Source organism: Myotis daubentonii, chromosome 1 (assembly GCF_963259705.1).
Source record: "Myotis daubentonii chromosome 1, mMyoDau2.1, whole genome shotgun sequence".
In the NCBI taxonomy this organism is placed as follows: domain Eukaryota; kingdom Metazoa; phylum Chordata; class Mammalia; order Chiroptera; family Vespertilionidae; genus Myotis; species Myotis daubentonii.
In genome coordinates, this window is record NC_081840.1 from 143,938,555 (window position 1) to 143,961,563 (window position 23,009).

The 23,009-nt window shown below is 38.2% G+C and overlaps 1 protein-coding gene across 1 annotated transcript in view; it reads left to right on the forward strand.

Moving 5' to 3' along the window:
* The window catches only part of LOC132235986 (ankyrin repeat domain-containing protein 26-like), a 77,101-nt gene extending 62,642 nt beyond the window's left edge, over window positions 1-14,459 (forward strand). Inside the window, exons 22-26 of the mRNA XM_059699283.1 lie at window positions 165-1,103; window positions 2,622-2,858; window positions 6,797-6,909; window positions 8,154-8,271; window positions 14,172-14,459. Of these exons, the coding sequence (XP_059555266.1) occupies window positions 165-1,103; window positions 2,622-2,858; window positions 6,797-6,909; window positions 8,154-8,271; window positions 14,172-14,459 (1,695 nt within the window). The remainder of the gene's footprint in view (window positions 1-164; window positions 1,104-2,621; window positions 2,859-6,796; window positions 6,910-8,153; window positions 8,272-14,171) is intronic.
* The last annotated feature ends 8,550 nt before the right edge of the window (window positions 14,460-23,009 follow it).

Below are 23,009 nucleotides of genomic sequence, written 5' to 3' on the forward strand. Positions count from 1 at the left end.
GCTTGTATAAAGTTAGAGGTTTGGTGCAATTCTATATTTTTTTTATGTGGGATATCCGCCTATTGGAAACTTTTTATTGTAAACATAAAGGTTTCTTTCATTTCATAGGCTATCATGAAATACCATGTCAATAAGTTAGCTAAAGTCTCCTTTGTTGTACTTAGGTTTCTGATAGTGATGAAAAAGAAAAACGTCTGTTACGTGAAAATCGCATGTTGAAGAATAAAATTGCCATGCTAACACTGGAACTAGACACAGTGAAAAATCAGAACCCAGAAATGGTGGAAAAAAAAGATTTTTTGGACATTGTGATTGTCAAAGAAAAGATTGACCATTTTGAAAAGACAATAACAGAAACACTATTTCAAAACAAAGCAGAGCTTGAAGGTCTGAGAGCTGATCTTACAATGCTAAGCTCTAAACTGGAGGATGAACGACAAAACAGAGGAAGACTGGAAGCAGAAGGTGAATCACACAGGTCTAGACGCGCTACTGTTGTACAGGATCATGAGCATTGTCAGACTTTAAAAGGAGATCTACAAGTTGATTTCAAGAAAGAAAAAGAAGAATGGATTTGTTCCCAGGACAAAAATAAATCTGATATATCTAATCTAAAATGTGACTTTGAGATTCTTTCTCAAAAATTTTCTATACTTGAAAGCAAATACAATCGCCTAGAAATTGAATTGCATCACACAAGAGATGCTCTCAGAGAAAGGGCATTAGTTTTAGAAGACGGAGAAAGAGACCAAAGCCAAACGCAGTGTCAAAAAGGGGATTCTGAAAATGTGTCTCAAAAGGAGCAAGGGAAAGTGAATGCAGACATTGGAAAGCAGGAATCTTTACAGGAGAGGCTATCTCACTTGCAGAGTGAAAATAAGTTGCTTCAACAGCAACTGGATCGGGCTCACAACAAATCTGAGAAGAAAAGAAAGACAGTCATTAGAACGCAAGATCAGTTTGTGGATACCATAAAAATATTGCAAGCCAACAGTGAAAAGCAAGGTCTTATGCTGAATGAAACATGTAAGGAATTAATCAACGAATGCCATCTTTTCAAAGAAAGCAGACTTCACTATGAAAATGATAAAGCAGAAAGAGATGTAAGTATCCAGACAGATAAATATTTTCAAATTTCCTCAAAGAAAATTCATAGCAATATTTGAGGATGGCTAAATGTTGAATCCAGGTGAATATTGAAAATGTATAGATTATAAAGCTGTTTGTTCTATCATCTTAGAAGTAGACATTGTATCCATCAAATGAACATTAGACCTGAGAAGTGCTTTGTTTGAGTAGAGACATTGTGCTGCCCAGGAAATTTTAAGAGGTTAAGTTCCAGATTGGTAATAGAGGTAGATTGATAATACTTAAGTCTTATACTGATAGAATAATAATTTTAGTCTTTCTGTCATCAAATTTTAATATTGTTAGGAAGCAGATAAATGGAAATGTTCTTGCCTCAAATTAGTATTTTCAAATTAAGATTTAATTAAGTAGGTTTTTTTGACAATCAAGTTCAGATTTCCTACATGAACTGAAGTGTAGATGTTGTATGTCATAGTACCTTTCCTCTCCTGGCTCCTTGTACATTTAGGTTGATATAGTGTTAGTTTTATTCATGCCAATTTGAATGAAATTTGGAAATATTTAGTCTCAATAATATGTTCATGTGACCTCTTGATCTTTTAAAGGCATCTAATTTTCATTCAATCATAATTTGGGACAAATGTGGTGAGTTTTAGCAAATGTATACCTGATTTAGACTTTCAAATACTATTTACAATTTTATTGGAATATTTTTACAAATAATTTGTTCATATTTCTCATGTTAAGGCCTAATTACTATCATTTTGTGCTGTTTGTTCAAGACAGAAAGCATTGTAGCTCTCTGTGATTTACTAATTTGACATTGGATCTCTATTTCAGTCTACTGAGGGGTGGAGGGATTTATGTGTAGCAGGGAGGGAGGTCAAGGCCAGGTTACCTAAGACCTTGAAGACCCTCGGAATGACTTCACTTTTCTTTGAAGATAGGAACCTATTGGAAGGATTTGAGCAGTGGATTGAATGTTCCAGGAGCTCTGACATTAATTGAAACCTATGGTTAAAAAAAGAAATAAAAAGAGAAAATGTTTCATAATAGTGAATTCACTACCACTTGATCCACTTACATACCCATTTTTCTTTGTGATGTCAGTAGATTGTAAAGCGTTGAGATTCATGAGGGGAGGAGGAGGGATTGAGAGTGTGGCTGAGTCAGCTGTCTAAGTACCTAATACTGATTAGGCAGGAGGATTACATTTTCTGTGACTTTTACCTGAGTAAGCAAACAGGTGCATGTCCATATGAGGAAAAGAAGGTGAATTGAGTCTGGTAATGATACTTTTAAAGTTACATTTTATGTTAATAGTATATGACTCTAACAAAATATATCCAGTGTGGGCCAAAAGTAGCTTTCTAGTTGTGTAGTATGGAGAGTAATATTATAAGTAGTAAGTAACCTACTCACAACTGTAAACCTTCTTTTGCCCAATCCCACATGTGAATTTATCTATCATTAACACAATTTAATAATGATGTGATTCATAAAATCAGTAAGAGAAATATCTTACTTACTAGGCAGTCGTGAGACGACTTCAAGGAGAACTGGCTGATACCCAAAGAAAACTGAGACAACTTCAAGGAGAACTGGATGATACCCAAGGAACACTGAGACAACTTCAAGGAGAACTGGCTGATTCCCAAAGAAGACTATTTATGACGGATGCTTCACTGAAGATTGAATCACATCGTCATTTGCGTTCACAGTATAAAATACAAGAGTTGCAGAAGGAATTACATGAAAGCAGAAGTCAAGTATGTATGAAATTGAACATGTCATCATTACTCTATAGCTGGTTAAATAGTATAAAGTGTTTCAGGATATGACTTTTCATGGGCAGCTTTCTTTTGTATTTTCATTGTGATTAATTTATTATAATTTCATTATCTTTATAGTGCACTTATTTCTTAAAACATGGCTTTTATTCTGCCATTTGTAATTTATGTTTTTTCTTATTATATCTGCCCTTAGGAATTTTGACAGTTATGCATCATTCTTCATAGTGGGCAAAAGGCTTTCCTTCCCTTACAACACAGTATTTTCAGTGATATTTCCATTATCATAATGAGGCAGCCAGATCAAATAAGAAATTAGTGTTAAATTTAATGTTCCAGAAAAATGTTTTATGTCTTATCTTCACTTTGGTGAACCCATATTCCATAGATTTCAGAATAAGTCGTACAGAAAGCTCATTATAGTAACCAATTGAAGTAGGCATAGACTTCATTCTCACTCACTTAGAAATGAAAGCATGGGAATATTCAGATCATTGTAATATGTATAACCACAACAGACAATTGAGCACATTAAATCTAGTGCTCCTAATGATATTTTAAAAAAACTGTATCGATACAATTCAAATAGCCACATATAATTTGAAATTTTCAATTGTACGATTTAATATTTTAAAACATAGATTTGTGCATCTTTCACCTCAATCAATTATAGAATATGTTTATCATTCCAAACACCAACTATACACCACTTAGCAGTTGCTACCAGCTTATCATCTTGCCCTGCACCGGGCAGCAATCAACCTAATTTCTGTCTCCATTGATTTGCTTATTCTGAATAATATACATATATATATATATATATATATATATATATATATATATATATATGTATATGTATGTATATGTATATATACACACACATATATATACATATATACATACACACACACACACACACACATATATATATATATGTAATCACACAAATTGCAGTTCTTTGTGATTGGCTTTTTTCATTTGATGTCACATTTTAAAGGTTCATTCACATTATAACAGATATAAATATTTTATTCATTTATTTTTATTGCTGAACTATATTTCATTTTGCTGCTCAACCATTTATCCATTCATCAGTTGAGGGACCTTTGTATTGCTTTCACGTTTTGGCTATTAATAATTGTACTATGATCATGAGTGCACAAGTCATTGTGTGAACATAGGTCTTCCTATCCTGTCCATTGGATTTTAACCCTGGCAGATAACCTGGCAGATTTCAGCAACTCTCCACCTTTACTCTTGCTGTCTATGCTGTCTTTTCAGTTTCTGTACCCTGGCCTAATGCTTCATCTATTCAGACCTGGCTCCCAACCTCTCCTTTTCCATTCAATGTACTCTCACTGTTTGAACTCTCACTGAACTCATTTTTTTCCAGCACTTGTCATCTAGTCTGTGAGAATAAGTTAGCCCCTAATTTCTCATGGTTTTGATTTTCTTCATGAAGGAGAATCTTGTCTTTCAGAGTATAATTAGTCTGTGGAGGCTATTATTTGATATGAGGGTGCCTGTCTTTGTGTACATTGAAAATATTTCAGCTTAACTATTGTTAGGATACAATTAAATGCTTTTATATCACTGGTGGTCTTGGGATTCAAACCCACATATTTGAACAACACAAGGATGAGGTGAGGAGTCAAAATTAGCAAGAAGATAGCTCTAGATTTTCCAAGACTTCAAAGAATATAGTTGAGTAAGCCAGTGAAAAGAAGTTCAGGAGACTTCCATAGGTCAGGTCTCTATGGAATAGGAAACTATTATTATTTTTTTAAAGGCCAATAATTGACAATCTATTTGCTTGTATAAAACATTTGCATTATAAGAGAAAAACAAGACACAGAATGTTGGTCAACATCCTAAGGGTAAAGGCGCCCCCAAATTCAGAACATAACAGTCATACACTCAAAGTTGCACCAATAAGAACCAACATAAAATGTACCAGATCAGCTATCTACAAAGGTGATCCGTATTGCTCATGGCTTCTCAGTATGTGGCTGAGGATATTGTCTATGGGAGCAAGAAGGGAGAAAGAAATATAAAGTACAGCTGACCTTAGTACAGGGGTCAAGGCTGAAATATTGATTAGAGAACCTGGTTTGACCTGCTGAGGTTTATGGATCTCTGATAGGATTTTTAAAAAGAAATAGACTGATCTCTATAATTCTGTCTCTATTTTTCTTGGCTGCTCATTAAATGCCACATCTGAGTGAAATCATATGGTACTTGTCTGTTGGTAATGTTGATGCTGTTGGGGTGTGGTGTAGGGGTGGAGTGAAAAAGAAAAAAAATAATAGAGAAAACACATGAACATTGACAACACTGTGGTAATTTCTGTAATGTGAGGGATTGTGTGGCAATGGAAGAGACCATAGAAGGGATACATGTGGATGGAAAGAAAAAAAAGAGAGAAGTGATACAGGGGGGGAAAAAAAGAAAATTGTGAACCTGGATGACAAATGATGGAGGATCAATACAATATTCTATCTTCTTCTGCTTCTGGTTAGATAATCTCTATAATAAAAGGTTAAAAAGGATCCTCTTAGATTAACACTGTCTGTATCTGCTGCTAGAATGGAGCCCCCCTAATTCCTTTTTGTGTAGTATTCCTCTTCTGCATCTGTCTGAATTTGATATTATCAGTTTTGATATTATCAGCTTTCTGCATTTTAGGGATTCTTAGGTTGATGCTATTATCTTCCTGTCTTTTAGAAAGTCCTCATAATTTCTGTTGTATTGATTATATACGTATGTTCATATGACAAGTATATAATCTCTAGCCATATCTTTAACTTAAATATTGAAAACATCAGATTTTAGTTATTACCTTAAATATTCAAAGACCATCATATATAAAACAAGGTATGGAGTATCTTAAACTTGTTACATCTTATCCTCAACTGCAGTGCAGTTCTAGTCCATGGGTTTCAACAGGTGAAGAAAAATAGCCAAATAACCATGCTACCACTTCATATCTCTCAAAACAAGCAAAAATACAGATAAAGATAAATAAAAATGGAATTGAAAGCGTCGAGGACTGGACATCATGGTCACTGTTTAGAAATGCACTGTGGACGGAGAACCAGATGGAGAGGGTGGATGTGGTCATTGTTATCAGTTTCTGCTGAGAAGTAAAGCATTAAAGGACTAAAAAAGATGATCCTCAACATTTTTTAGTGCAATTATAGGATCGAAATTCTGATTCTTATACAAAAGAAAAGAATGAGTGGTTAAAATATGAATATATGCAGATGAGACCTTGTAGTAAAAATGTTAGAGTTTAATGGAAGGGGACAATAGGACGATAGAAAAAGCTACACAAATCAAGTAAAAGTTATGTTTACTATATAATATAGAGAAGACGCTTTATTTAAAGAGAAAAGTGTTTAATAGAAAAGGTGAAACTGAAACCTATGGAAGAAAACTGACAGAGAATGAGAGTCTTTATCTCATTCAAAGTCAGATTATCATCATAAGGTAATGGGAACTGCATGGGAATTTTTCAAAGATGACCTTAGTAAGATGTGGTTTAATACAACCTGGAATATCTTGACCTATTGATGAAAATGTATCTAGGGCACCTTTTGAAACTAAAAGGTCAATGTAGCCTTAAAAAGTATTTTAGCACTTACTATTTTATATTTCAAAACCTCTGTTTGAACAAATTTCGGCAATTTTAGTTCCAGAAAGAATTTGGTGGAAATGTAAAGTCAATTTAAGCTGCTGTAAGAAGTCATTTTTCTTAAAATCTGTACTGATTGTCATCTAGTTTATAAACCCCTCTACTACATTTCATAAACTTGTCCACACATATTATTCATGAACCCAGGAGAAATCACATTTTTAGGAAAGAAAGGCAAATCTCTAGATTCCCACAAATAATTTTCTTTAATTTTTTTTCAAAGTGTCAGCATGAAAAGGAAGAATCCAAGAAATACATTGATTTAACCATGTCTCTGCAACAGAGCTTGCATGAAGTAATGAAGCAAAAGAGTGATCTAGAAAAATCAATGGCCAGGTAAAATTATAGCTCAGATCATTTCTACCATGAATTAAGATTTATCGGTCACTTACTTTATTAAAACCAAAATAAAAGTTTATTTCCTATCTGTAATTTTCATAATTAAACAAATTATCCTACTTAAAAATTGTCTGCAGAAACTCACAGTACAATGTGAAACTGTTTTGAGGGCTATGATATTATACTTACACTTGAATGATTCTAAAACCATAATGAGGATGCCTTTTGCATATCTTGTCACCTGCAAGTTCCAAGTCTACCTTGAATGTTTATTTCTGCAAAATATCTTCTCTGTCTGCTGATCTTCTTTTCCTAGTGTGCGTCCCTTCAGCATTCAAATAGGCTAATATCTTGGTTCGGCTTATCTTCCTCTCTCTTTGTTTAGTTATAAAAGATACCTTACATACAAAAATGTCCGTATGACCTAAAGAAGAAGTTGGGTAATCCTGTTTTTACCTCTCATAGAAACACAACAGCATTTTTCCCATACCTGGGAAGCCCCACATGGCTTCCTTTCAGTTTATTGGCTGAATTCTTAAGTTGGTTCTCTGATTCTCATCATCAGTGCTTTTCCTCTCACTTAACTGTCTTGCTCTACTTTATTTCATAGCCCTTTCATTTTGTTAACTTTGTGCTAGCAAAGATCTCTTCTTAAAGCAGACTTGAGGAGACTGTTACACGTTATCTCTCTGACTTCACTTCTTCTAAAGCCCTTCTCCTTCCCCATTTCCCCTTCCACTCAGACTTCAAAGAGTTTTCTTTCCTGCTTCTCCTTGTACTTTGAATGATCTGGTTGATGTTGGTACTTTTCTTTCCTTCTTGTAGACTGCTGTCAGTAGGTACCAAAAGGTATTTTGTGTCTTTCCAAAATATTCACAAATCATTATGCTTTTCTGCTTCACCTTAGATACTTATCTCTGGTTTTTAGTTGATATTTGATAACAGGTTCATATTTTATATTAACATATTAAAATGAATATTAATAATTACTTTCTTATAAGAGCTCTATACAGTTACTATATTAACTCCATATCACACATGTCATGACTTGTTTTTCATCTTATTCATATTAGATTATAATTTAGTAGTATGTTTTCAAACAAATTTAGATTGGGGCAAATAAGAGGATCATAATTTGTAGATTTGTGTATTTTATATGAAGGAACATAATATCTGTCTAAATAATTATTAAATGTTTACTCTGAAAGAATTTGACACTTTTCTTTTGTACATTTCTGCAGATTTCAGGAACCCTTAAACATGCCAAAAGGGAATTTGAATGAAGACCTCAGTTTCCCCAGAGATTTAAGACCAAGTCTAACAGGAATGGGAATGCAGACTAGCAGGTTAATACAGGAGGTAATTATAAATCAGTTTGGGGACCCCAAAATACCTAATTTGGGGAAATAGATATCATTCAATGTTTTGAACAATGAAATATAGATGTTTCCGTTTATTTTAAAGACTTGTCATCAGGGAAAAAGACAGCATTTTCCTTTATCACTTTTCCATAAAAAGGGCCTACTGTTAACTCTCCATGTCTTAAAGCCTGGCACCAGCACCAAATCACAAAGTTTTTGGAAGCAGCTTGATTGAGACATAATGAACATACCATGCAGGTCACTCATTTAAACTGTACAATTCAGTCGCTTTTTTTGTATTCAAAGAGTTACACAGTCATCATCACAATCACGTTTAGGACATTTTCATCCCCCTAAAAAGTAGCCCTGTGCCCTTTAGCAACCACCCTGTGCCAACTTCCACTTCCTCACTCTTCCTAGCCCTGGAGAACCACTACTGCCCTCTCAATCTCCCTAGAGTTGTCTATTCTGCACATTTTTATCAGTGGAATGAAACAATATGTGCTCCTTCAGGACTGCTATTTTATGAAGCAGAACGTTGTCAAGGTGCTGCTGTCTTGTAGCATGTATCACCGATACTTCATTTCTGTTTATTGCTGAACAACATTTCATTGTATGAAGTGATTACATATTTTTAAATTTACTCATCATTTGATGAACCTTTGGGTTATTTCCACTTCTGGTTTGTTAAAAATACTGCGATGAACATTCATGTCCAAGTTTTTATGTGCACATATGTTTTCATTCTCTTGGAATATAGTTATAAATGGAATCGCTGGAGCATATCTTTAACCTTCGGGAAATTTCCAGACTGTTTTCCACGGAGGCTGCACCATTTTGCATTTTCATTGACAGTGTGTGAGGGTTCCAGTTTCTCCACATTCTTGTCAATGTGTCATTACTTGTCTTTTGATTGTGGCCATCCCAGTGGGTATGAAGTGGCATCTCAGTGTTGGTTTTGATTTGCAATTTTCTTTTTTTATATATATTTTTTTATTGCTTAAAGTATTACAAAGAGTATTACATATGTCTCCTTTTTTACCCCCGCCCTCGGCAATCCCGTAGCCATCCCAGTGGGTATTAGGTGGCATCTTAGTGTTGGTTTTCATTTGCAATTTTCTATTGACTAATGATGTTGACCATCTTTTCACATGCCTAATAACCATTTGTACATTTTCTTTGAATATCTGTCTACTCAATTTCTTTGCCCATTTTAAATTGGATTATCTTTTTTTAATTTTTTAAGTATTACATATGTCTCCTTTTTGCCAGATTGACTGTTCCTACCCCAGGCTACTCACCCCCCTCGAGGGCCCACCTCCACAGCCCCAGTGTCTTTGTCAGGTGGTTGTGCTAATATGCATGCATACAAATCCTTTGGTTGATCTCTAACCCCACCACCCTGCCAGTTGTTTTTGGATATATTTTCGTGCATCAGTTTACGTTGATCATTATACTGTACATCTGAGTGATACCATATCATAGTCATCATTCTCGGACTGGCTTGTTTCACTTAGCATAATGCTCTCCAGTTGCATCCATGCTGCTGCAAGTGGTAAAAGTTCCTTCTTTTTTATAGCAGTGTAGTTTTCCATTGTGTAGATGTACCACAATTTTCAATTCATTCATCTGCGTATTAGCACTTAGGCTGTTTCTAAATCTTAGCTATTGTAAATTGTGCTGCTGTGAACATAGGAGTGCATATATCCTTTCTGGTTGGTGTTTCTGGTTTATTGGGATATATTCCTAGAAGTGGGATTCCTGGGGTAAATAGGAGTTCCATCTTAACTTTTTGAGGAAACTCCATAATGTTTTCCACATTGGCTGCACCAGTCTACATTCCCACCAGCAGTGCAGGAGGGTTCCTTTTAGTCAAGGCAGTCTCTTCAATAAATGGTGCTGGGACATTTGGTCAGATACATGCAAAAAATGAAACTATATCACCAGCTTACACCATAAACAAAAACAAACTCAAAATGGTTAAAGGACTTAAATGTAAGACAGGAAACCATTAAAATCTCAGAAGAACCCATAGGCAGCAAAATATCAGACATATGTTGTAGTAATATCTTTACCGATACATCTCCTAGGACAATGGACACTAAGGAGAAAATAAACAAAGGGGACTACATCAAAATAAAAAGCTTCTGTACAGCAAAAGAAACCATCAACAAAAAAACAAGAAAGCCCCTGCCGGGGAGAACATATTCGGCAATCCTATTTCAGATAAGGGTTTAACCTCCAAAAGTTACAAGGAACTCACACAACTTAACAAAAGGAAGAGAAACAATCCAATCAAAATGTGGGCAAAGGACCTAAATAGACACTTTTAGAAAGAGGACACACAGAAGGCCAAGAGACATGTTATTACATGCTCAAAGCCACTAATCATCTGAGAAATGCAATTCAAAACAACAATGAGGAATCATCTCACACCTGTCACAAGGGCTATCATCAACAAATCAACAAATGCAAAGTGCTGGGGAGGGTGTGGATTGTCTTTTATTATTGCATTTTAAGAGGTCTTAGTTCTAGAGATACAAACCCCTTAGACAAAGAATTTTCAAATATTTCTCCCATTCAGTAGCTCACCTTTTCTTTTTCCTGATGGTGTCTTTTAAAGCACAGAAGCTTTTTATTTTGATGAAGTTCAGTTAATCGATTTTTGTCTTTTTGCTTTCACATCTAAAAAATACTCAAATCCAGTCTTGAAGATATACACATATGTTTACTTGTAAGAATTTCATAGTTATAGCTTTTGCATTTTGAGTTAATTTTGATATGTGGTATGATGTACAGGTCAAATTTTATTCATTTGCATGTGGATATTAAGTTGTCTCAGTACAAATTGTTAAAAAGACTCCTCATATCTGATTTAATTTGGCACTCTTGACAAAAGCACTTGGCCATAAAGGTGAGGGTGATGTTGGAATTCTCCCTTCTACTTCATGGATGGGAAAGTCTGTCCTTATGCCAGTACCAAATCAATTTTTATGAGTACTCTTTCCCAGTCATCTTGCATATTATCACTTGTTTAATAATAAAAAAGTCAGTGTAGTGGAATGTTTTTTGGAGATGTTTTGAATCTTGATAAAACCTGTGGCCAGCTTATGTTTTGCTGACCCTGTAACATGATGGGATAATACCCATTACTTTTTTCTCCATTCAAACCTTTAACCTTTAACCATATGCCTCCCACTTCACTTTCATTCCATGGAATCCTGGTCACAGGATCTGCTGAATTAGCCATTTTCTTCATTGTGTTTAACTCATATTTCATAGACTCAATGCCTGGGGAGGAGAAGATTAAAATCTGTACTGTCATCATTCCTCTTCAGAAATGTCTCAATTTGAGCACTAGCTGGTTTGGCTCAGTGGATAGACGGGGTTTGGTTCTGATCAAGGACACATACCTTGATCAGGTTGCAGGCTCCTCCCTGGCTATTGATGTTTCTTTCCTTCTCTCTTTCACTCTCCCTAAAACAAATCAATGGAAAACTATCCTTGGGCCAGGATTAAAAAAATATTAAAAGAAAAAATAAATGTCTCAATATGAAATCTCAAAATTTTACAGCCAGTTTGTTTTCTGTGGAGAAACATTGTGCAATAAAATACAAGCAAGCTTGAAGTAAGCTAGAGGAGACCTTGTATTTAAATGGTGCCAAAGGACATTGCATTGGTTTCTCCCCTGAGATTTAAAATTATTTCATAGTGTTGTCGGTTTCCTCACTGAGGAAAGGAAAACCTATCTATTCCTAACCATGGAATACTTCTCTGTGGACCTTGGCTGTGCCCTCTGAGCCTTTGCTCTGTCCTTTTCATAAGAAATGACCTGTGCTTACAGCTCTTGTCTCAGCCTGCGTCCTCCCTGTAGAACATCTGAGACCCAAAGGCCTCTTTTTATTGTGTACTGTGTTGGTCTCCCTTCAGGTGCTAGCAGGCAGGGTTTGTGCTGCTACAATTCTCTTAGGAGCTTGAGTTTCCTGTGAATTTAATTGGGGTTCATGGCATTAGAAAAGCCACCTTACAAATTGTTTTCAGATAAGCTCTTCACCTGGGGCTTCCTGGAGGTGTTGTAGGGCAGTGCCCTTAAATTCTTACATTCTGAAAATCCTTGACGGAATTTGAGGCACCACGTTAATGTTTCTGAGATCTTTAGGACTTTCATATGTCATGGCTTCATCCTTAGACCGTGTTTTCCTGGATTTGATGTTAGCCCAGAAAGCCATTTCTTTACTTCCGCATTATTTGACAAATGGACATGAAGGAGCAGCTGTGAATGGGAAGTGGGTACTTGAAAGCCATAAATCCAGGTTCTTTTATTGTTAATTGTCTTTCTTAGCTTATCTTTCTCATTGATTTCAATTTCAGCGGCTTCCTAGCGAGAATCTCTCTCATCTTCATTCAGTGTCACTTTTGCACTTGCCCAGAAGCCCTTGCTGTGAGCCTCCTCAGGAGCCATGAGGGCTCCACTCAGTGTTCCTTGGAGGCCCTCTTGGTGTTCATTTTCACGCTTCACTACATTATGTCAGGTTCCACCTACCTCCTGTTCAGAGGCATTCCCATGAGTGTGTTTCTTTCTTAGTGTCAGCACTCCATTGTCCTATCAGTATCTGTGCCAGTTATTTCTTGCTGTTTAATAAACCATTTCCAAACCTCCTATCTTAAAATAGCATTTACTTTGTTCACAAATCTGCAGTGAGGCCACCTCATTTCCTTTCCACCAGCTGGTATGACGTGAAGCTGGGAAGTGGAATCATCTTGAGGCTGGTTCCCTCTCTGGTTAGACAGTTGCAGAAGGCTTTTGGCTGGGACCTTCACTGGGGCAGTGTCAGCTGGACTCCTGTGTGAGGACTGACCATGTGGCCTGGGCTGCTTCGTTCTTCACAACATGGTGGCTGGGTTCCCAGGGTGAGCTCCCTTAGGGACAAAGTCAGATGGCATCCAGACATAGCAGTCACACAACAGTCACCATATCCTATTCACCGCAACCCAGCGAGCACTCAGGCCAGCACCTATTTCATGGACAAGTGCCAAACAATCTGGAGACGTGCTTCAAGAACTCGGCATCACTCACCATGTCTTACCAAAGAATCATTGTATCGAAAGGAAAGTAGTTCTTCCCAAGTGGTTATCATTGTCATTCCAGCAAGTTTGTTGTTCTTGATGGTGTTGTTTTTGTTTAGTCTGTTCCCTTATGTTGTGGGATGCAACAAAGAATTTCAAGATAGCACTATTGAATCAAGCCCCCTCCCCCATTTTATCGGTTCTGAAAAATATAGGGCTCCTCTAGCTAAAGTTTTACAGGGAGAGATGCAATTTCTCAGTAAACCAGGGAATCATCTCATCATGGAATGCAATTCAAATTAGCATCAAAAGTTTGTAGTTCAGTAAGAGACTTATGGCAGTAGAATCCAAATATATCAGATTCATTAATTAATCTATTTTGAAAGTGCTATTTTTGGAGGCATTTGGTGAATCAGTCCTGAATACTTCAATATGATACCCCTAAAATGTTTTTAAAGATTCTGAGGTGTTAAGATGGGGAAAGAAGAATGGGACTTTCTACTAAGAGGCAACGTATAGTCATTTTGTGGAGGAGAGACATGGAAAAGTCATAGAAAAGAAAGAGTGTAAAAGCAAGTGCAGACGTTATGTGGCAAAGACAAGGATAGTAAATGTATTTTTGGGATTCCTGGTCATTCTCACTTTGGCCTTGATTCTGAGTAACTCAAGGTCCCACATTTTGAGACTCTAGAACAGTGCAGATAACATTTTATTGCTATTGGATTTGTTTCAGAATTTCGTGTGGTTAAACTATGAAGAACTTAAATTAAAAAAAATTTCAGACCGGTGTCCATATCTTCATAACCAAACTCTATTCTTTTATTCATGCAGTCTGAGGAGCCTCTTGCAGCTTCAACAAGTAATCATAGCCCTGAAGATAATACTGCTCAGCTGGAGGAAGAATTCAAAGTACTTCTACGGAAATGTGAAGAAATGACAGCTAGAGCAGAGTGCTGGAAACAAGAAGGATTAAGAGTGCGAAGACAAATGCAAATAAATAGGGCAAAACACCTTGAAGAAGAACAGCGTCTAGACAGGATTGGAGAATGTTCAAGACCCGACATAGCATATAGATCAGAACAAATCAGGCAATTTTACCAGGATTTTTTTGCCCTTTAATATGCTTTATTTCATTTTACTGCAAATGAAACACTGGATACAGGCAGTGTATGTGTTTTCCCTTCTTCCCGTAATAACAGCTTGTTCTTTAGATTTCAGGAAGGAAGGTGGCAAATTTCTCCTTTCAGTATGTTAGTTTCCATCACTCCCATCACTGAGTTGAGCTTGTAGAATGATTCTTACTAGAGGATCATTTTATTTTCAAGGTCATTGATGAAAAACAAGACTATTAGCAAAAAATAAAAGTCATGATCAAAATATTATACAACTAGAGGCCTGGTGCACAAAAATTAGTGCATTCGGGTGGGTCCATCAGCCGGCCTGTGCCCTTTTGCAATCTGGGGCCCCTTTGGGGCCCCTTTTCTGGCTAATAGTTTTTTGATGGAGTCTTTGGGGTTTTTTATGTACAATATCATGTCATCAGCGAATAAGGACAGTTTTACTTCCTCTTTTCCATTTTGGGTGTCTTTTATTTCTTCTTCTTGTCTAATTGCAATGGATAATACTTCCAGTACTATGTCGAAAAGGATGGTGAGAGTGGGCATCCCTGTCTTGTTCCTGTTCTTAGGGGAAATGGTTTTAGATTTTGTCCATTGAGTATGATGTTGCCTGTGGGTTTGTCACATATGCCTTTTATTATGTTGAGGTATGATCCTTCTATTCCCACCCTGCTGAGAGTTTTTATCCTCTTCCTCCTCTTCCTCCTCCTCCTCTCTTTCCTCCTCCTCTCCTTCTCCTCCTCCACTTCCTTCTCCTTCTTCTTCTTCCTCCTTCCCCCTTCCTTCCTTCCTTCCTTCCTTCCTTCCTTCCTTCCTTCCTTCCTTCCTTCCTTTTTTCCTTCCCTCCTTCCCCTCCTCCTTCTCTTCCTCCTCCTCCTTCTTCTTCCTTCTTCCTTCCCCTCCTTCTCTTCCTCCTCCCCCTCATCCTCCTCCTCTCCTCAGCCTCTGCCTCCTGCTCTTCTTCTTTACCTTCTTGCATTTTTCTACTTTATTGCATTGTTATTATGTATTGTCTCTTTTTTATTTCCTATCTTTTAGTTTTTGCTTCACTTTTTTGGGGTGACTTTTTTTGCTTTTAATTTCTTTTTTATTTCACTGTTTTTTTTTTATTGCTTAAAGTATTACAAAGAGTATTACATATGTCTCCTACCCCCTGCCCCTTGACATTCCCCCAGCCTCCCATATGTCCCAGTGGCTTTTGTCCATTGGATATGCTTATATGCATGCATACAAGTCCTTCGGTTGATATCTTAGCCACCCTTCTGCCCCCCCCCCTCCAACCCTCCTTGGCCTTCCTGCTGTAGTTTGACAGTTTTTTCTATGCTGCTCTGCCTCTGTATCTATTTTTGTTCAGCAGTTTATAATGTTCTTTATTATCCATAAATGAGTGAGATCATGTGGTATTTTTCTTTCATTGACTGGCTTATTTCACTTAGCACAATGTTCTCCAGTTCCATTGATGCTGTTGAAAATGGTAAGAATTCCTCCTTTTTCACAGCAGCATAGTATTTTATTGTGTAAATGTACCACAGTTTTCTAATCCATTCATCTGCGGATGGGCACCTAGGCTGTTTCCACATCTTTGCCATGCTAAATTGTGCTGCTATGAACATAGGGGTGCATATATCCTTTCTGATTGGTGTTTCTGGTTTCTTGGGATATATTTCTGGAAGTGGGATCACTGGGTCAAATGGGAGTTCCATTTTTAACTTTTTGAGGAAACTCCATACTGTCTTCCATAGTGGCTGCACCAGTCTGCATTCCCACCAGCAGTGCACGAGTGTTCCTTTTTCTCCACATCCTCTCCAGCACTTGCCGTTTGCTTATTTGTTGATGATAGCCATTCTGAGAGGTGTGAGATGATACCTCATTGTTGTTTTGATTTGCATCTCTCAGATGATTAGTGACTTTGAGCATGTTTTCATATGTCTCTTGGCTTTCTGAATGTCCTCTTTGGAAAGTGTCTATTTAGTTCCTTAGCTCATTTTTTGATTGGATTGTTTATCTTCCTTTTGTTAAGTTGTAGGAGTTCCTTATAAATGTTGGAGCTTAAACCCTTACTGCTGATAACATTGGCAAATATGTTCTCCCATGCGGTGGGCTTTCTTGTTGTTTTGTTGATGGTTTCTTTTGCTATGCAGAAGCTTTTTATTTTGATGTAGTCCCATTTGTTTATTTTCTCTATAGTTTCCAATGCTCTGGAAGCAGTATCAGTGAATAAATTGCTTCGGCATATGTCTGAGATTTTGTTGCCTTTGGATTCCTCTAGTATTTTTATGGTTTCCCGTCTTCCATTTAAGTCCTTTATCCATTTTGAGTTTATTTTTGTGTATGGAGTAAGTTGGTGGTCTACTTTCATTTTTTTGCATGTATCTGTCCAATTATGCCAAAACCATTTATTGAAGAGACTGTCTTGACTCCATTGTATGTTCTTGCCTCCTTTGTCAAATATTAATTGAGCATATTGGTTTGGGTTGATTTCTGGGCTCTCTATTCTATTCCATTGATCTGTATGTCTGTTCTTGTGCCAGTACCAGGCAGTTTTGAGAACAGTGGCTTTGTAATACAGCTTGATATCTGGTATTGAGATCCCACCTTTAGTACTTTTTTCTTCTTTCTCAGGATGGCTGCAGCTATTCGGGGCTTTTTTAAATCCAGATGAATATTTGGAGAGTATGTTCTAGATCTGTGAAATATGCCATTGGTATTTTAATGGGAAGTGCATTGAATTTTTAGATTGCTTTGGGCAGTATGGACATTTTAATGATGTTGATTCTACTAATCCATGACCATGGTCTGTTTCTCCATCTGTTTATGTCTTCCTCTATCTCTTTTTTCAACGTCCTGTAGTTTTCTGAGGAGAGGTCTTTTACCTCTTTAGTTAAGTTTATTCCTAAGTATCTTAATTTTTTGGTGTGATGATAAATGGGATTGTTTTTTTAGTCTCTCTTTTTGTAAGTTCACTATTGGTGTATAGAAATGCCATAGATTTTCTTGGCATTAATTTTGTTTCCTGCTACATTGCCAAATTCATTTATCAAGTCTAATAGTTTTTTGATGGAGTCTTTTGGGTTTTTTATGTACAATATCATGTTATCTGCGAATAAGGGCAGTTTCATTTTTTCTTTTCCAATTTGAATGCCTTTTATTTCTTCTTCTTGTCTAATTGAAATGGCTAGTACTTCCAGTACTATTTCTAACAGGAGTGGTGAGAGTGGGCATTCATGTATTTTTCTTGTTCTTAAGGGAAATGGTTTTAGTTTTTGTCCATTGAGTATGATGTTGGCTGTGGGCCTGTCATATATGGCTTTTATTATGTTGAGGAATGACCCTTCTATTCCCACCTTGCTGAGAGTTTTTATCCAAAATGGTTGTTGGATTTTGTCAAATGGTTTTTCTGCATCAATTGATATGACCATGTGTTTTTTGTTTTTTTTCCCTCTCAATTTGTTTGTGTGATGTATCACGTTTATTGATTTGTGGATGTTGTACCACCCTTGCATCCCTGGGATAAATCCTACTTGGTCATGGTTTGTCATCATTCTGATGTACTGATGGATGTCATTTGCTAAGATTTTGTTGAGGATTTTGGCATCTATGTTCATGAGGGGTATTGGCCTGTAATTCTCTTTCTTTGTTTTTTTTTTACCTGGTTTGGTATGAGGGTGATGCTGTCTTTATAGAATAAGCTTGGAAGTGTTCCTTCCTCTTGATTTTTTGGAATAGTCTGAGGAGGATAGGTTTTAGTTCTTCCTTGAATATTTGGTAAAACCCCCCTGTGAAGCCGTCTGGCTCTGGCTTTTGTTTTCTGGGAGCTTTTTGATGACTGCCTCAATTTCTTCCATAGTTATTGGCCTATTGAGATTTTTAGATTCTTCCTGATTGAGTTTTAGAAGATTGTATTTTCCTAGGAATAGGTCCATTTCTTCAGGTTGTCTAGTTGGTTGGAGTAGAATTGTTCATAGTATTTTTTAACAATCATTTGTATTTCTGTGGGGTCTGTTGTTATTTCACCTCTGTCATTTCTGATTTGTTTACTTCGGTCCTCTCTCTTTGTTTCTTGGTTAGCCTGGCTAAAGGTTCGTCAATCTTGTTTATCCTTTCAAAGAACCAGCTCGTGGTTTCATTGATTTTATGTTTTTTTTTTTGTTTTTTTTTTTTTGTCTCTGTGTGATTTATTTCTGCTCTAATCTTTATTATCTCCTTCCTTCTGCTTACTCTGCAATTTTCTTGTTGCTCTCTTTCTAATTCTTTGAGATATAGAGTTTGATGATTTACTACCATTTTATTTTTGTTTTTTTTTGTTTTGTTTTGTTTTGTTTTGTGTTTTTTGAGGTAGGCCTGTAGAGCTACAAACTTCCCTCTCAGGACTTCTTTCATTGTGTCCCATAGGATGTGGATTGTTGAGTTTTCATTGTCATTAGTATCCAGGATGTTCTTAATTTCGTCTTTGATCTCATTGGTAGCCCAATCAATATTTAATAACATTCTATTCAGCTTCCAAGTTTTTGAGTCATTTGGGTGGTTTTTATTGTAGTTGTTTTCTAATATTCTGCCATTGTAGTCTGAGAAGATGCTTGGTATGATTTCAATCTTCCTGAATTTGGGGAGACTTTGCTTGTGAACCAGTATGTGATCTATTTTTGAAAATGTCCCATGTGCACTTGAGAAGAATGTATATTCTGCCAGTTTGGGGTGAAATGTTCTGAAGATGTCAATTAAGTCCATCTGATCTAGTGAGTCATTTAGGATTGCTGTTTCTTTGCTGATTTTTTGTCTAGAGGATTTATGCAGGGATGTCAGTGATGTATTGAAGTCCCCTACTATGATTGTATTTGTTGTCAATATCTCCCTTGCTATCTTCTAGGAGTTTTTTTATGTATTTGGGTGCTCCTACATTGGGTGCATATATTTTATCAGGGTTATACCTTCTTGCTGTATCGATTCCTTTAGTATTATGAAGTAGCCTTCTTGTATGGACTTTACTTTGAAGTCTATTTTGTCTGATATAAGTATTGCTACCCCAGCTTTATTTCATTTCCATTTGCCTGAAAGATATTTTCCCATCCCTTCACTTTCAGTCTGTGTGAGTCCCTACTTCTGAGGTGGGTCTCTTGTAGACAACAAATGTATGGTCATGTTCTTTTATCCATTCAGCCACTCAATGTCTTTTGATTGGAGCATTTAGTCCATTTACATTTATAGTTATTATTGAAAGGTACTTCTTTTTAGCCATTTTTATTTTTGTGCCTGTTTTCTTTCTTAGCTTTTTATTTCTTCTTCTTACACCAGTCCCTTTAGCATTTCTTGCATTGCTGGCTTGGTGATGATGAACTCCCTTAGTCTTGTTTGGTTGGTGAAGCTTTTTATTTCCCCTTCAGTTTTGAATGATAGCCTTGCTGGATAGAGTATTCTTGGATTCAGTCCATTGCTTTGTACCACTTTGTAAATTTCAGTCCATTCTTTTCTGGCCTGATGTGTTTCTGTTGAGAAATCATTTGATAATCTAATGGGAGATCCCTTGTATGTAACTTTCCGTCTCTCTCTTGCAGCCTGTAAGATTCTCTCTTTGTCCTGAACATTTGCCATGGTAATTATGATGTGTCTTGTTGTGGGTCTTTTCGGGTTCATCTTGCTTGGAACTCGCTGTGCTTGTGTGACTTTTTTCTTCCCTACTGCAGGAAAGTTTTCTGACATTATTTCTTCAAAAAGGTTTTCTAATCCTGGTTCCTCTTCCTGTTATCTGGCACCCCTATTATTCATATGTTGCTTTGTTTCATGTTGTCCCATAGCTCCCTTAGGCTCTCCTCCTGTCTTTGAGTTTTTTTCTCCAATTGCAGTTCAGTTTGGGTGTGTTTTGCTTCCCTGTCTTCTAATTCGCTAATTTGGTCCTTCGCTTCTCCTCGCCTACTTTTGAAACTGTCCATGGTGTTTTTTATGACAGTTATATCACTCTTTATTTCTTCTTGATTCTTACATGTTATTGTTTTTTTTCATCCATTTCTTCTTGATTCTTACATTCGTTGTTGATTTTTTCCTCCAACCTGTTTATGCACTCTAGGACCCTTATTCTGAATTCTTTTTCTGACATATTGCATGCCTCTTTTCATTTAGCCCCTTTTGTCGGGGGCCCTCCTTTTCTTTCCTTTGGGGGTTTCTTTGTCTACCCATTTTTGGTCTCACCCACTCATCTAGATCTTGAGTCATGCAGTGGCTGATCCTAGGGTGGCAGTTTTTCCTCGTGCTGCAGTTGCTCAAGTAGTCACAGTAGTGGTTGCTTCTCAGTTTGCAGCAGCTCCTTGGTGGGTGCTGTTCACAGCAGTGGTGTCTCTTCTGTTTGGTAGGTGAGGCTGCTTGGACAGCTGCTGTTTCTTGGACTGGGGTAAGCGGAGCATGGCTGCTGCTCCTTGGACAGGAGCGGGGTGTTCACGTGGCTTCTGCTCCTCGGATGGGCTTGGACTGCTCATGTGGCTGCTGCTCCTTGGATCGGGGCTGGCTGCATGCTGCTGCTGTTCCTCAGATGGGGCGGGCTGCTAGTGAGGCTGCCGCTGTTTGGACAGGGGCAGGATGCTTACAGGGCTCCTCAGATGGTTGCAGGCTGCTCGCTCAGCTGTTGCTCCTCAGATGGGGGGTGGGCTGCTTGTGTGGTGCTGCTCCTCAGTGGGGGTTAGCTGCACGTGTGTCTTCTGCGCCTTGGATGGGGGAGGGATGTTCACCCAGCTGCTGCTCATTGGTTAGGTGCCGACTGCTTTTGGCTGCTCTCCTTCCACCAGTGTAGGCTGCGCAGGGCTGCCACTCCACAGATAACCTTGGGCGGGACGATCTGCTAGGGCGGCTGCTGCTCCTTGGGCTGGAATGAGCTGCACGTGTACCTGCTACACCTCGTACGGGGGCTGTCTGCTGCTGTGGCTGCTGTTCCTCAGACGGGGGTGGGCTGCTTGCATAGCTGCTTCTCTTCATGGGGGAGCAAGCTGCATGTGTGTCTGCTGCTCCTCGGATGGGGGCAGGTCGCTTACCCAGCTGCTGCTCTTCAGATAGGTGCAGGCTGCATGTGTGTGCTTCTCCTCTGACCAGTGTGGACTGCGCAGGGCTGCCGCTCCTCAGATGTGGGTGGTCTGCTCATGTGGCTGCTGCTCCTCGGAATGAGGGGGGCTGCTCAGGTGGCTAATGCTCCTTGAATGGGAGTGGGCTGCTCAAAGCGATGCTCTTCCACGTATGGGCATGGGCTGTTCACATCACTGTTGCTCCTCAGATGGGGGCAGGCTGGGTGCGTCTGTCGCTCCTTAATCATGGGCAGGCTGCTCTTGTGGCTGCTGCTCCTCAGATGGTGCAGGCTGCTGACATGATTGCTGTTCCTCGGATGAGGGAGCAGGCCACTCTCACAGCTGACAGCTGCTGCTTCTTGGACTGGGGCAGGCCACATGAGGCCTCTCCTCGTAGGTCTGGGGCAGGCTGCTCATGGGGCTGCTGCTCCTTGGACTGGAGTGGGCTGCTCACGTGTCTGCTACTTGCGTGGTTGCAGTGCCCCGGGAAAAGGCGTTGAGCTGGTCAGGGGGAACATGCTTCAGAACTCACAGGAGTCTGTGCCCAAGGTGGCTGGAGATTCGTTGACCATGGGGCCCCAGCTAAGGTAGCACGTCCCTGGCAGGGGTGTCTGTAGAGTCCCAGGGGTTATCTGAGGGCACCCTGGTTGGTGGGTGAGGCCTGGCTCCCTGTTACAGCAGCTCTCCCTTTAAAAACACTAGGCTTCTGAGGACGAGCCGGCTTCATGGAACTGCATACACAGTAGCAGAGTCTGCCTAGTTACGTGAGTCCGTTTAGCCTGACCCGGAAGGCGCTGCGCGATCTATCTGTGCCTCACTCACACACACACACACACACACACACACACACACACACACACACACATCCCCCATGGCCACATACTCCTCTTTTGGCCCCTCACTCACTCATGCTCTCTTCCTCACTGCCGCCTTCTTCCTCCCTCTAGTTGGGTCTGGGGTGTTATTGACCCTATTGTGGATGGAGTTTCCTCTCCAGGTGTCTGGTTATGAGGCTCACTCTCTAGCACCTGGCCAGACAGGATTAAATTCACCTCGACAAGACACAACACAAAGGGCGCAAAGCACGAATTTACTATTTGTATTCCTAATAAACTTATTGTTTATCTATAACAGGATTTCTGGAAAAAATGACAAGTGATTATTGCATATACAAGAGCAGAAATATTATTAATAGAAAACTTTATTGTTATCATCAATTCAAATACTTAATAGGTACCTAGAGAAAAAATTGAAATTACATATAAAAATGTTTAAAGGTAAAGTTTCAAAAGAATGTTGATATACATTTCCATAATAAAAACTAGGGCACGCAATTACATATTTTTGATAGAGTGATAAATTAGCTTACATTGAATTCATTTTAAGTTCTCTTTTTAAAATTTTACACCTATAAGAAATTTTAAAAGTACATAAATTGAAAGATATGATTGATTTAAATTTCCACCAGACATGCAATAAATGAAGATACTGGATATCCATGGTTGTGA